Source organism: Gigantopelta aegis, chromosome 1 (assembly GCF_016097555.1).
Source record: "Gigantopelta aegis isolate Gae_Host chromosome 1, Gae_host_genome, whole genome shotgun sequence".
Lineage (NCBI taxonomy): Eukaryota > Metazoa > Mollusca > Gastropoda > Neomphalida > Peltospiridae > Gigantopelta > Gigantopelta aegis.
Window position 1 is genome coordinate 196000 of NC_054699.1, and position 16446 is coordinate 212445.

Below are 16446 nucleotides of genomic sequence, written 5' to 3' on the forward strand. Positions count from 1 at the left end.
TTACATCACATACTGGAGAGGCTTCCAACCCTCTTGAAGACTGCCATAAAAAAGTAAAATGGCAGATAGCGAGAAATTACATGTTTGTTGGTGTGTTGTTGTTTTGTTGTGTTTGTTGTTGTTTTGTTTTTTTTGTTTTTTTGGGGGGGGGGTTGCTGTTGTTGTTGTTGTTTTTTTGTCATAGGAGATCTCGGCGAAGTTGATATAGGTGACATGGTTACAGTCTGGTATGTGGAATCTGTGTCACTGTAATGTTTTTTTTTCCTCAACGATTTCTCTCTTGGCAAAATGTGAAGAATATATATTGGTAATTAAAAATAGGAGAGTAATTTATTGTAATTGTTATAACGTGGTTCGGACTTTAAAGCGTTACGTAACTGTTGAATTGTGTGCAATTTAGAAAACAATCGGCTCATAAATAAATAACTTGTAGTAAATTTCATTGTATAAAAAAAAGCTATCTGGGCTGTCTGTCCAGGACAGTGGATTAGTTGTTAGCGGTTAGTGAGAGAGAATATGGTCTAGTGGCCTTATACCCATTGAGTCGTTAAAATTCACTCTGGGTGGGAGCCGGTACCGGGCTGCGACCCCTGTACCTACCAGCCTTATGTCCGATGGTTTAACCACGATGCCACCGAGGCCGGTTTATACTGTTCATATATTATGAATAAACTGCTTTTATTTATTATTTTTTTAAACATATTTTTAAAAATCGTCTCACCCACAATGCATATGCGAATCCGACATGTCGTTTCTGTTAAAAATCCTATTAAATAGAGAATAATACATGAGTTTCCGTTTGATACCATATATCTTACAACGTGTTGTTTAAAAACGTATCCAACGAGCGAAAGCGAGTTGGATATGTTTTTAAACAACGAGTTGTAAGATAAATGGTATCAAACGACACGAATGTTGTATTCTATTTCTTACATACCTCGAAAAAATTAAAATGTAAACAATATAATGAACTAAATTATGTTGTACAGAACGTAGCCTAACTGGGTCATGGCGTATGGAGTGTAATGTGACGTCACCCCATTTCATTTCCACCGGAGTCAGAATGTAAAGTGACGTCACTCCACTTTCGATCGCTTTGGTTACTGGGTCATGACCTCTCAGAGCTGCCAGTTGTATGTCTTGAAATTGTTAACACACGTACATGTGTAAATAAATATGTGTTATCAAAAATAACGAATGATGTTCTCACCAATGGGTGTGTAAGAAAATAATTTAATGCATTCTTGTTTTGAACGGTAATGTATCGAATGTATTTTCTAAAAATATATTAACACGATACCGATTAATTATAAGGTATTTATGAAAGTAAAATTAATTAGCCTTTTTCTGAATTTGCCGCAGATACTAGTATGTTACCCACTTACTCCAATTTAAAAAAACAATTTTTAACGCGATTTCACTTCCGTTGTAAAATTTGGACAAAATGTTTTTATAGCTAACATATGGGACTCAGTCTGTATAGATGTTTTCACCTTGTCATAAGCGTTAGCTGGCACTTGCTATAAATACAGTTTCAAAAGCACAATATTCAGCAGGACCATCTGACTGACATATCTGTGTTTGATGTTTCAGTTGTCTGTATGCAAACAATTAGAGGAAGCTGGCAGAAAATCAATTCGTCCGTTTGATTTACTACTAGTCTAAGTTATTATTTTGTACATGCTTTACAGTATTAACTTCCGCTATCGATTTCCGGTCTGAAAATTATGGATGACGATTATGGTGATTTACAAAATGCACAACTAATTTTTTCAAAAAGTCATTTTACAGAAAGCCTTTGCAAAAATGACGATTTTGAAAAATATACTGTTTATCTTGGTGAATCTGTTGATTCATTAGTAGTGTTGACATGTCCAGAGGACAGCAATATAACCGAGTGGAAATCAAGAATAAAGTTGGTTGCTGCACATGGAAGTTTCTCTCAGGCAGAAAAGGACTCACTTCAGCCAAAGACGGACATCAAATCATTAAGCACACCAAATGACAACATCTGTGATGACTTTATACCATGCCAAGTTACGTCTACATACAATAAATCAATTTTTAAAAGAGACTTCGTACCCTCAATTTCTCAACAGGTGAGAGCTGAGAAGAAAATTTTAAACACAGGCAGTGGAATAAATAAACAAAGTTAAGCTGGTCATATCTCTGCAATTCCATCATATGATGAAAGTTTCATGAAATGTGATTTAATAGCAGATGTCACAATGATGTGACTGCAAAATACCTTATAATCTGATTTTTATTGGTGTAGGGATAGTTCATCAAGATAATTGTCAAGCACAAGCATACCTTGACATTTATCTCGATGAACTAGGGGTTGTCTTATAGAATTGGCATCTTGGGAAAGTCTGACATGTCACACTTTCCCACATTCAACTCCCACCCATCGCACAATGAAATCGGCAGCGTGTAGATAAAATTGTAACATCTTTGAGATAATGGCAATGTTGTTTTTCCGCATAATGTTTTATTAAATATTATTATTATTACAGATGTAAATTGATTGATGTAATATTAAAACAGTTATGTGATAGACGGATCTATATGATGTTTTACGGAGCATAAGAATATATATATATATTGGGATGCGGTGAACTCGTATGAACAGAAAACTTGTATGGAAAACAAACTCGTATGTAAAAAATAACGGTGAACTCGTATGGGGATGTATGGATATGCAGATATACTTTGATATTTCTCTTAAATTTGTATTTTGACACTTGTTTTGTGTACATGCTTCTTATTTATGTCACCATTAGTCAACTATTTGTGTGTCAACGGCAGTCACCTATTTTCGTTATTTATTTCCGAGCCAATTGATTTGTAGATTGCACACACAAATTGTAACTTAAAAACCACTAGCCACGGACTTCGGGCTAGTGGATTTGTCGAACTCTGCATAAAAACTATAAACAAGTTGCTATACAGTATTGGATATATCAGTTTGTAATATCCATATGAGTTCACTGCATATGAGTAAGTCTTCCATACAAGTTCACTTGTGGATTTCCATACGAGTTCACTGCATTTTCCCCCATACGAGTAAGTTTTCCATACGAGTTCACCGCAAGCCATATATATTGACCTCTACAGCCTAGGTAAATATTTAGTTTTGTTCTCCATGAAACATCATATTAGTCTTATCACAGTGCCACAATTACGTAATGTCATTCACAGTGCTCAATTTTAATGATTTTGGTTGCTTACCCGGATGGCAACTTGCCAAGTTTGTGTTCACATTGAGGTTGCCCCTCCAAAAATTTGGTTGCCCTGATTTCATCAGTGTTTTGAAAATAGAGTTATATTTATATTCCAATAAAACAGCAACCAACAGGTTTGGTATTAATATGTTGTCACTGTAAAATATAATATGTAGTGTCTGACAATAAAATACCACAGCCTTTGGTATCCCAGTGAGTCGTTGTGCACTGGCTGAAATGAGAAATAGCCCAATGGACCACCAACGGGGGGTATAATATCCGCCCGGTCCCCTCCATTATTATTTTTAGTTACGGTTGAGGGTTAAGGTTAGGGTTAGGGTTAGGGTTAGGGTTGGGGTTAGGGCTGGGGTTAGGGCTAGGGTTGGGGTTAGGGTTGGAGTTAAGGTTAGGGTTAGGGGAAGGGGGGGACCGGGCGGATATTTTTCCCAACGGGGATCCTATATGTAGATTGACCATGCATCAGATGAGCATTTTACCAAATGGGTATGTCCCATCCCCTCCATATATATATGTTTGTCATGTCTCCCAAAACCCCCACAAAACAAATTAAATGTTTGTTGTGATTTTTAGCACCAAAAAAAAAAAAAAAAAAAAAAAAAATTCTACAATTTCAGAACACTAATTCATTTTTCCAAGATGAGAAGACGTTTGTGTTTCCTGTTAAATCGGTCCTTACCAACATTATGGGTCAGTGCAAGAAGGTCAAACTGATTGTCACTGTCTGGCTGTGCATCTCGCCAAAGAAGATCTGTCGAGAACAGGAAGCGAAAAAGGATTTCCAAGTTAGCCATCTGGTGCAGCTTCGCAAGAAGATTGTCCAACAAAAAACATGTATGTAACTTTGTGATGCCAAGAAATTTGATGATATTCAAGGGATGCTCTAGGATTTGTGGGGGTAGGGACAATAGTGCTTAAAAAGGATACCTTGAATCACTAAGACTCTTTTTTTTCTTTTCTTTTTCTTCTCTTTTTTAAATTCTTTACTTTTTATATTGGCAGTGATACAATGAACATACATGTACATATGATTACAAAAGGTAGCATTTAGCTTTCAGACTTCTCCAGGAAAGCAGAGCTTCTAGACATTTTATAAAATCCACTAGCCATGGGATCATTGATATAAATGTTTTACTAGCCACGATTAAAAATTCACTAGCCCTTCATTACTTTATTTTAGTATAAGTTTATTAAATAATAGTAATGATTGGATATGTCACCTAAAGAGGGAGATAGAGCTTAAAAACACTAACATTTGGGGTGAAGGCATATTTACAAAATAGACTTAACTGCAATATTTGAGCAAAATTGTTCACTTGTCGTCGGGCATGGCAATAGTAGTTATTTACTAGCCCAACTAGCCATGGGAGGGGGGCTACCATAATCTAGAAGCTCTGAGTTGTTTACTAGCCCAACTAGCCATGGGAGTGGGTCTACCATAATCTAGAAGCCCTGAATTATTTACTAGCCCAACTAGCCATGGGAGTGGGGCTACCATAATCTAGAAGCCCTGAGTTATTTACTAGCCCAACTAGCCATGGGAGTGGGGCTACCATAATCTAGAAGCCCTGAGTTATTTAGTTATTTAGCTAATCTAGAAGCCCTGAGTTATTTACTAGCCCACCTGGGAGTGGGGCTACCATAATGGGAGTTATTTACTAGTGGGTCTACCATAATCTAGAAGCCCTGAGTTATTTACTAGCCCAACTAGCCCAACCATGGGAGGGGCTACCATAATCTAGAAGTGGGTCTACCATAATCTAGAAGCCCTGAGTTATTTACTAGCCCAACTAGCCATGGGAGTGGGTCTACCATAATCTAGAAGCCCTGATTTACTAGCCCAACTATGGGAGTGGGGCTTACTAGCCCTGAGTTATTTACTAGCCCCTAGCCATGGGAGTGGGGCTACCATAATCTAGAAGCCCTGAGTTATTTACTAGCCCAACTAGCCATGGGAGTGGGTCTACCATAATCTAGAAGCCCTGAGTTATTTACTAGCCCAACTAGCGATGGGAGTGGGTCTACCATAATCTAGAAGCCCTGAGTTATTTACTAGCCCAACTAGCCATGGGAGTGGGGCTACCATAATCTAGAAGCCCTGAGTTATTTACTAGCCCAACTAGCCATGGGAGTGGGTCTACCATAATCTAGAAGCCCTGAGTTATTTACTAGCCCAACTAGCTAGCCATGGGACTAGCCATGGGAGTGGGGCTACCATAATCTAGAAGCCCTGAGTTATTTACTAGCCCAACTAGCCATGGGAGTGGGTCTACCATAATCTAGAAGCCCTGAGTTATTTACTAGCCCAACTAGCCATGGGAGTGGGTCTACCATAATCTAGAAGCCCTGAGTTATTTACTAGCCCAACTAGCCATGGGAGTGGGGCTACCATAATCTAGAAGCCCTGAGTTATTTACTAGCCCAACTAGCCATGGGAGTGGGGCTACCATAATGTCGAAACCCTGAGGAAAGGCTACTTGATCAGTCCTGCTCTCCTCCATGCTCGAAAGAATAGCTTTAGGAGAGTGGCAAGTTGATCATCTTGCAATAAATATTTAATAGATTATATTTGAAACTTCCTGTAATTGCTCACCTAGCACCATATAAGGCGAGTGATCTTCAGCTCGCCTAGATTCTGCTCATGGCAGGGAACATTGCAAGATTCAGAGATCGCGACACAATTCTGAAACATAATGCATAAATTCGCGATCCATATTTTTTACATTAAATTTTGAAGGTTGTCCTTAACAACCAAGAACATGTTAAATATATCTGGAAATAGATATCCCCATATTGCCAAAGTCCCATTTCTAAGTTTTGCCCGGTATTTGTTTAGACAACCGCCTGCCGTTAGACATAATGGTAATGATGTAATGGCTGTTTGCAACTTGTTATGTTTATTTAGGGGCCCGTGTAAAAATCCTATTCATGAAGTCAAAACGTATCATGTCTACTATTAAAATTATATCAGTCATTCTTATAAATTAAAACTTCAAACTGCTTTCATTTTATAATATGCTCTGAAATAAAAATAAGTTTTGTAATCGAATTCAATTGACGGATTCCCATAATTAAAATAACCTCTGCGATTCTACTACATAGCAGCTTACGATCGTTCTTATTGTCAGCCAGTGTTGTTACAATGGCAAATATTCCTTTGAAATAAGTATGTTTAAAGTATGCTTTAGCGTTTGTCCTCGGTGGTGTATGTACAAAGACTCAGACAAGCCTATTCCCAAATAACAGAAATCAGCATGTAAACGCTGAACAGCTGCCAAATAAAATTCCTCTACTGTGATTATGATTTTTACAAATCTCAAAATATGTTGTATAGATTTTTAATTGGATAATTCATAAACTTCCTACAAGAGTTTCTAAGGTGGTCTTTACAAATTAATGGATTGTCATTTACTATAGTGACAAAATTGAAAATTAAATAGCGGAGCTCTCTAGTCTGATTGTTTTTAAGTAGCCGAATTACTGTGTAACTAGGGGCACATCAAGACAACTTACCAATAACTATTTTGTCAATATGGTCAGCTATTCTATATTTATTGGAATTGATACATAAATAAATAAATTTTATACTGTACTTATTTATATGTTGAACGATGATGTCACATAGCAAGCTAAGTTCAAGCAAGTTTATTTTAAAAACTGGCGAAAAACAAGAGAATATCAATTATGACTTACCACATTATGTACATCAAACATGACTACCTGAATTTATTTGTTCTTTATGGCTACTAAATACAATTCTAATAAATAAATGACATAAACATTTTATAAAAATTGTCTGTTCATATTTAATTTATCATACTATATATGTTTAAAAAAAATTGCTACACAAAATTAGTAATCACTAATCAATTTTTACATTGATTAACGACTGTCGCTAAGCAAACTTTTGAAAACAAAATGTTCCCTGCCAGGCAAAGATTGAATCCCCCTGTGTACCCTGTACAGAAACGTTTGTTGAGTCTTATACCTACCTGTATACAGTAAGACCTCGATTATCCTGACTCCAGTAGTCTGGAAACCCTACCGGATTCCGCGGGAGTCTTGCGGTATTTAATCATATCTCCCGCAAAACCCTGTGCTGGAGACAATTTCTCCTGATAAATGACATTTTTGTAAGCATAAAAAAAATGTATCCCCTTTTTGCCAAAATAACATAAGGAAAGTAACACTGCCTTTTTTTCTCATTTGAAAAACGTTGGCTACTTTCAGTTTCTGGTAATGTAACATGCCGAATTGTCCCCACTGTTTAACGTTTGCCAAAGTGAGAATTGTGGGATATTTATATTGTTAAAAACGTTCGCTACTTTCAGTTTCTGGTAATGTAACATGCCGAATTGTCCCCACTGTTTAACGTTTGCCAAAGTGAGAATTGTGGGATATTTATATTGTTAAAAACATTGGCTACTTTCGGTTTCTGGTAATGTAACATGCCGAATTGTCCCCACTGTTTAACGTTTGCCAAAGTGAGAATTGTGGGATATTTATATTGTTAAAAACATTGGCTACTTTCGGTTTCTGGTAATGTAACATGCCGAATTGTCCCCACTGTTTAACGTTTGCCAAAGTGAGAATTGTGGGATATTTATATTGTTAAAAACATTGGCTACTTTCAGTTTCAGGTAATGTAACATGCCGAATTGTCCCCACTGTTTAACGTTTGCCAAAGTGAGAATTGTGGGATATTTATATTGTTAAAAACGTTGGCTACTTTCGGTTTCTGGTAATGTAACATGCTGAATTGTCCCCACTGTTTAACGTTTGCCAAAGTGAGAATTGTGGGATATTTATATTGTTAAAAACGTTGGCTACTTTCAGTTTCTGGTAATGTAACATGCCGAATTGTCCCCACTGTTTAACGTTTGCCAAAGTGAGAATTGTGGGATATTTATATTGTTAAAAACATTGGCTACTTTCAGTTTCTGGTAATGTAACATGCCGAATTGTCCCCACTGTTTAACGTTTGCCAAAGTGAGAATTGTGGGATATTTATATTGTTAAAAACGTTGGCTACTTTCGGTTTCTGGTAATGTAACATGCCGAATTGTCCCCACTGTTTAACGTTTGCCAAAGTGAGAATTGTGGGATATTTATATTGTTAAAAACGTTGGCTACTTTCGGTTTCTGGTAATGTAACATGCCGAATTGTCCCCACTGTTTAACGTTTGCCAAAGTGAGAATTGTGGGATATTTATATTGTTAAAAACGTTGGCTACTTTCGGTTTCTGGTAACGTAACATGCCGAATTGTCCCCACTGTTTAACGTTTGCCAAAGTGAGAATTGTGGGATATTTATATTGTTAAAAACGTTGGCTACTTTCAGTTTCTGGTAATGTAACATGCCGAATTGTCCCCACTGTTTAACGTTTGCCAAAGTGAGAATTGTGGGATATTTATATTGTTAAAAACGTTGGCTACTTTCGGTTTCTGGTAATGTAACATGCCGAATTGTCCCCACTGTTTAACGTTTGCCAAAGTGAGAATTGTGGGATATTTATATTGTTAAAAACGTTGGCTACTTTCGGTTTCTGGTAATGTAACATGCCGAATTGTCCCCACTGTTTAACGTTTGCCAAAGTGAGAATTGTGGGATATTTATATTGTTAAAAACGTTGGCTACTTTCAGTTTCTGGTAATGTAACATGCCGAATTGTCCCCACTGTTTAACGTTTGCCAAAGTGAGAATTGTGGGATATTTATATTGTTAAAAACGTTGGCTGCTTTCGGTTTCTGGTAATGTAACATGCCGAATTGTCCCCACTGTTTAACGTTTGCCAAAGTGAGAATTGTGGGATATTTATATTGTTAAAAACGTTGGCTACTTTCAGTTTCTGGTAATGTAACATGCCGAATTGTCCCCACTGTTTAACGTTTGCCAAAGTGAGAATTGTGGGATATTTATATTGTTAAAAACGTTGGCTACTTTCGGTTTCTGGTAATGTAACATGCCGAATTGTCCCCACTGTTTAACGTTTGCCAAAGTGAGAATTGTGGGATATTTATATTGTTAAAAACGTTGGCTACTTTCAGTTTCTGGTAATGTAACATGCCGAATTGTCCCCACTGTTTAACGTTTGCCAAAGTGAGAATTGTGGGATATTTATATTGTTAAAAACGTTGGCTACTTTCGGTTTCTGGTAATGTAACATGCCGAATTGTCCCCACTGTTTAACGTTTGCCAAAGTGAGAATTGTGGGATATTTATATTGTTAAAAACGTTGGCTACTTTCGGTTTCTGGTAATGTAACATGCCGAATTGTCCCCACTGTTTAACGTTTGCCAAAGTGAGAATTGTGGGATACGTTTATATTGTTAAAAACGTTGGCTACTTTCGGTTTCTGGTAATGTAACATGCCGAATTGTCCCCACTGTTTAACGTTTGCCAAAGTGAGAATTGTGGGATATTTATATTGTTAAAAACGTTGGCTACTTTCGGTTTCTGGTAATGTAACATGCCGAATTGTCCCCACTGTTTAACGTTTGCCAAAGTGAGAATTGTGGGATATTTATATTGTTAAAAACATTGGCTACTTTCGGTTTCTGGTAATGTAACATGCCGAATTGTCCCCACTGTTTAACGTTTGCCAAAGTGAGAATTGTGGGATATTTATATTGTTAAAAACGTTGGCTACTTTCGGTTTCTGGTAATGTAACATGCCGAATTGTCCCCACTGTTTAACGTTTGCCAAAGTGAGAATTGTGGGATATTTATATTGTTAAAAACGTTGGCTACTTTCGGTTTCTGGTAATGTAACATGCCGAATTGTCCCCACTGTTTAACGTTTGCCAAAGTGAGAATTGTGGGATATTTATATTGTTAAAAACGTTGGCTACTTTCAGTTTCTGGTAATGTAACATGCCGAATTGTCCCCACTGTTTAACGTTTGCCAAAGTGAGAATTGTGGGATATTTATATTGTTAAAAACGTTGGCTACTTTCGGTTTCTGGTAATGTAACATGCCGAATTGTCCCCACTGTTTAACGTTTGCCAAAGTGAGAATTGTGGGATATTTATATTGTTAAAAACGTTGGCTACTTTCGGTTTCTGGTAATGTAACATGCCGAATTGTCCCCACTGTTTAACGTTTGCCAAAGTGAGAATTGTGGGATATTTATATTGTTAAAAACGTTGGCTACTTTCGGTTTCTGGTAATGTAACATGCCGAATTGTCCCCACTGTTTAACGTTTGCCAAAGTGAGAATTGTGGGATATTTATATTGTTAAAAACGTTGGCTACTTTCGGTTTCTGGTAATGTAACATGCCGAATTGTCCCCACTGTTTAACGTTTGCCAAAGTGAGAATTGTGGGATATTTATATTGTTAAAAACGTAACATGCCGAATTGTCCCCACTACGTTTGCCAAAGTGAGAATTGTGGGATATTTATATTGTTTTGGCTACTTTCGGTTTCTGGTAATGTAACATGCCGAATTGTCCCCACTGTTTAACGTTTGCCAAAGTGAGAATTGTGGGATATTTATATTGTTAAAAACGTTGGCTACTTTCGGTTTCTGGTAATGTAACATGCCGAATTGTCCCCACTGTTTAACGTTTGCCAAAGTGAGAATTGTGGGATATTTATATTGTTAAAAACGTTGGCTACTTTCGGTTTCTGGTAATGTAACATGCCGAATTGTCCCCACTGTTTAACGTTTGCCAAAGTGAGAATTGTGGGATATTTATATTGTTAAAAACGTTGGCTAAGTTTCTGGTAATGTAACATGCCGAATTGTCACCACTGTTTAACGTTTGCCAAAGTGAGAATTGTGGGATATTTATATTGTTAAAAACGTTGGCTACTTTCAGTTTCTGGTAATGTAACATGCCGAATTGTCCCCACTGTTTAACGTTTGCCAAAGTGAGAATTGTGGGATATTTATATTGTTAAAAACGTTGGCTACTTTCGGTTTCTGGTAATGTAACATGCCGAATTGTCCCCACTGTTTAACGTTTGCCAAAGTGAGAATTGTGGGATATTTATATTGTTAAAAACGTTGGCTACTTTCGGTTTCTGGTAATGTAACATGCCGAATTGTCCCCACTGTTTAACGTTTGCCAAAGTGAGAATTGTGGGATATTTATATTGTTAAAAACGTTGGCTACTTTCGGTTTCTGGTAATGTAACATGCCGAATTGTCCCCACTGTTTAACGTTTGCCAAAGTGAGAATTGTGGGATATTTATATTGTTAAAAACGTTGGCTACTTTCGGTTTCTGGTAATGTAACATGCCGAATTGTCCCCACTGTTTAACGTTTGCCAAAGTGAGAATTGTGGGATATTTATATTGTTAAAAACGTTGGCTACTTTCGGTTTCTGGTAATGTAACATGCCGAATTGTCCCCACTGTTTAACGTTTGCCAAAGTGAGAATTGTGGGATATTTATATTGTTAAAAACGTTGGCTACTTTCGGTTTCTGGTAATGTAACATGCCGAATTGTCCCCACTGTTTAACGTTTGCCAAAGTGAGAATTGTGGGATATTTATATTGTTAAAAACGTTGGCTACTTTCAGTTTCTGGTAATGTAACATGCCGAATTGTCCCCACTGTTTAACGTTTGCCAAAGTGAGAATTGTGGGATATTTATATTGTTAAAAACGTTGGCTACTTTCAGTTTCTGGTAATGTAACATGCCGAATTGTCCCCACTGTTTAACGTTTGCCAAAGTGAGAATTGTGGGATATTTATATTGTTAAAAACGTTGGCTGCTTTCGGTTTCTGGTAATGTAACATGCCGAATTGTCCCCACTGTTTAACGTTTGCCAAAGTGAGAATTGTGGGATATTTATATTGTTAAAAACGTTGGCTACTTTCAGTTTCTGGTAATGTAACATGCCGAATTGTCCCCACTGTTTAACGTTTGCCAAAGTGAGAATTGTGGGATATTTATATTGTTAAAAACGTTGGCTACTTTCGGTTTCTGGTAATGTAACATGCCGAATTGTCCCCACTGTTTAACGTTTGCCAAAGTGAGAATTGTGGGATATTTATATTGTTAAAAACGTTGGCTACTTTCAGTTTCTGGTAATGTAACATGCCGAATTGTCCCCACTGTTTAACGTTTGCCAAAGTGAGAATTGTGGGATATTTATATTGTTAAAAACGTTGGCTACTTTCGGTTTCTGGTAATGTAACATGCCGAATTGTCCCCACTGTTTAACGTTTGCCAAAGTGAGAATTGTGGGATATTTATATTGTTAAAAACGTTGGCTGCTTTCGGTTTCTGGTAATGTAACATGCCGAATTGTCCCCACTGTTTAACGTTTGCCAAAGTGAGAATTGTGGGATATTTATATTGTTAAAAACGTTGGCTACTTTCGGTTTCTGGTAATGTAACATGCCGAATTGTCCCCACTGTTTAACGTTTGCCAAAGTGAGAATTGTGGGATATTTATATTGTTAAAAAAGCAAGATTTATATAAATTTGTCTACTGTAATCAGGGCTCGAACTTAAGAAGTTTTCTCCCACGGCAATTTTTAAAAAGAATTGCCATGGGTGAAACAGTCCATCGACGGCAATTTTGAGCCTGCCTGTGGTAAAAAAATTTTAAAAACTGACATTTGCAGCAAATAAATATGACTGAAAGGCTATCTTGTTGTATGTAGACATATTTTAAATGTGCAAATGTTAAATATTAGCAGATAATGTACACCAGGTGTAAACATTTTGCCACTGTTGAGGAAATTTACCGACGACACAAAAGTGCCATCGGTGATGCTCTCTACCTACAGCAATTTATATCTCAGCAATGGTAATTGCCGTTGGTGCTGCCGTTAAGTTTGAGCCCTGCTACTAATTAATTAATTTTTTTCTTGTTCGTGTTCTTAACAGTTTTGGATAAAAGAGTTATTTTTTAAATATGTATTAAATCTTAATAATAATTAAACGTTAATATATAAACTGACGATCAAAAGAAAGTATACCAATTATTTTTGTTATAAATAAACACAATACACGTTCATGGAAGGTTAGATAGGTTCCAGTATTGTTCGTTATAATGCAATCAATGACGAATAGTCGCACATTGCTGCGTTTGGGCGATGCCGCACGTGCAAAATGAGTTTATTCATCAAATTTATACTGCACGAGAAACATGATACTTGTGCACATAAGGGTGTAAAAAAGGGTGCCATTGCTTAGAACATGCCTCAGTCAACAGTAAAACACCAGAGAACATGGCAAGACTAACTGCTGAAGAAAGAGAGAGAAAGCTATTGGTATGGTGCAGTTGGGTGCGAGTTATGCCCATGTGGCAAGAATCCTGAATTGCACAAAATTGACGATCACCAGGTTGATATAGCGTTACAGGATGACTGGCAGGACTGCAGACAGACCATGAAGTGGAAGACCCCGCATCACAACAGCCAACGAGGACCGCCATCTCTGCATATTACACTTACGTAACAGATTCCTCACTATGACATCATCTGCAGCGACTGGCCTTGGACATGTCATCAGTCGTCACACTGTACGTCGTCGACTATGACAGCATGGTACCAGGGCCTATCGACCATTCAGAGGGATGACATTGATGAGGCAACATCGACTTCGACGTTTACGTTGGGCACGTCAGTTTCAACGTTGGCAACATCGGAACTGGCAACGTGTACTCTTTTCTGATGAGAGCAGGTTCCAGTTATTCAGAGCTGATGGCAGGCATCAGATATACCGACGTGCAGGAGAGAGAACAGCTCTGTGCTGTGTTCAGGAGACTGAACCGTTTGGTGGTGGATCTGTAGTGGTTTGGGGCGGTATCTGTGGCCAACAGCAGACAGACCTTATTGTCATTGACGGAAATTTGTCTGACGTCGGGTCCATGCTTGCATACTTGCATATGGTGGACATACACGCTATTGAAGCATGTTCTTTGTGGTCAAATTTATTCACCTTCGTTATGAGTGGTCCTTTATGAAATCGCACATTTCACCCCTAGTGCTATTGTGAACTGTGATATTATCATTTTATGGGTTTTATATATATATATTTTTTATTATTATTTTTTTATTATTATTATTATTTTAATGCCAAGATCTAAGGTTAACAAGTATTTATCCTACTAGTATATCTTACCCATTATATCCATGTCATAAACCCATGTAATAATTTACTTTATTAACCTGGTTAATAATAGTATGCAAATCTGCAAGGTCTCTTAGTAATTTGTTGCTGTGAATGGGTCATTTGCTTACAAGCCAACAAGACCCATGTACCTGAACATAATGTTTTAAAAGATTTGTTTAAAATGTGTGACGTCAAACTAATCTGTGCTAATCGTGATGTCATGTTATCAATGGCGGCGACTTTAGTACTGTGATTTACTAAAGGTAGTACTAAACCAAATAACTTCCGGCTGGGTCAAAGTGCGAGGTGCACCGAACTTTTGATAGAGAAGTGAACACCACAAGTCCTGTGATTGGTTATAAATGTGAGTGTGTTGGTTGTAAAAAAATAATAGTTTCATCTGGGTAAAAAAAAATTGCAATTTTATTTCATCTAGTACCAATGTGTCAAGTAGCCTTGTGCTTGAAACATGTATGGGGTACCTGTAAAAAAAAGTACTCGAATTTTGTGCGAAACTAGGGTAGTCATAGACGCTACCCGTTATCTCAGAAATGAGCAGCTTGACCCCCATTTTTTTCTGATTCACTTAAGTGTAAGGGGTGGTAGTATTTATATCCGTGGTGTTTATGTCGGTTGATACGTTGCAGGTAGGAGTTTTAGCCACATATGTTACTATTGTCGTCTATGGGATTTGATTTGGTAGTATACACCCTATAGCACATATTCAGTGCATAATAAAAAATATTATGATTTTGTCATTTTATTTAATTAAACTATACTGGTTGATAAATTAGCCATCACTCGATCATGCAAGTTCACAATGACCTTGACCTTGACAATAATCTCTGTACATGGCTCTGAATGGAGTTTGAATCAAAGTTAGCACTGAAGAAAAATTGGTTTTGGCCTATAATTCATACTGTAAAGATTTCAATAATTTCTTTTTACATGGTATTTGACTTGCCATATACAACTGCTCTTAAATATGGTATTATATATAAGCAACCTGAACTAAGATTTTAATAGCAATTTATTTTTATATTAAAAATAGCATGTGCCAATAGTGGGTTAATGTCTTTAGTTTCCATTAACATTGTTAATTTTTTATGTATGAAATTCTGAAAACTCAAATTTGTAAAGAAGTTGATTTTTATTGTCATTTTGACATATTTATAGGGTGCTAAGTTATATTTTAGACAAATTTGTAGTTTTATGCAAAATTTAAAGTAAATTTTAAGAAAAACTTTACCAAAAACATAATTAAATTTGTTGTCACTATTGTGCCTTCTGTTCTTATTTGTACATAACAATAAGGTTGTTAAACATATACTTAGATCTCCAGATACATTTTTTTTTTTTAATAATCACTTAGTTAGCTCTCATGAAAAGCATTTTAAGTTTATACTAGATTCAGAACCAATTTTTTCAGATCTGATTATCTGCCTTGGATTAAGTTGATAATTTATTTTATTGTTAAAGCTGTATTACCTAATGTTACTAGCTAAATAAAATGCTGGATTACAGATTGTAGGAATACATCTAATGTACATATTGTATTCATCCGGATTAGAAAATAATGCAAGAAAATAGATGTTCGGGTAATTTTGTCATTTAAAAATAGTTTTTTTCAGTAATTAATCAAAAATAAATGTGTTAAAGCTGCATGATAATTCCAGATATCACAACTATTAAAACTTCCAACTACAGTAGGCTATAAATAAAATATAGTCAGGAATATTGGTGGCTGCCAATAGTTTTGATGGTTCATTATGAAAATCAGCATGGCCGATGGATTTGAAATTCGCACACCTGGTAACTTGAAGACACCCACACCCAGCATACAGGATTTCCTCCCAACACTAATGTTCAGGACATTAAGTCATTACTTCATACAGGTACAGTCATGTTTGTGTTTCCTTCCTCAGACAGTGTATTTTTTTAATACTGATATTTCTTTGATGTGCCTGTTAAGGTCTTCATAATCTAGGGGTCAATCAAGTGCATGTGTTTTAATGGAATTCATTAAAGGGGTAGAGGTACTCTGACTATCTTTGTTGTCTCTACATATATACCTGAGTACACACACCCAACTGAAAGTAAATATCTTCAGGAGTTTTATTTTA

At 36.6% G+C, this 16446-nt stretch overlaps 1 protein-coding gene across 1 annotated transcript in view; it reads left to right on the plus strand.

The window, feature by feature from the left end:
- Positions 1–1738: 1738 nt before the first annotated feature.
- Positions 1739–16446, plus strand: part of LOC121368477 — a 34887-nt gene continuing 20179 nt past the window's right edge. The window contains exons 1-2 of the mRNA XM_041493214.1: positions 1739–2099; positions 3860–4076. Of these exons, the coding sequence (XP_041349148.1) occupies positions 3929–4076 (148 nt within the window). The 5' untranslated portion in view covers positions 1739–2099; positions 3860–3928. The remainder of the gene's footprint in view (positions 2100–3859; positions 4077–16446) is intronic.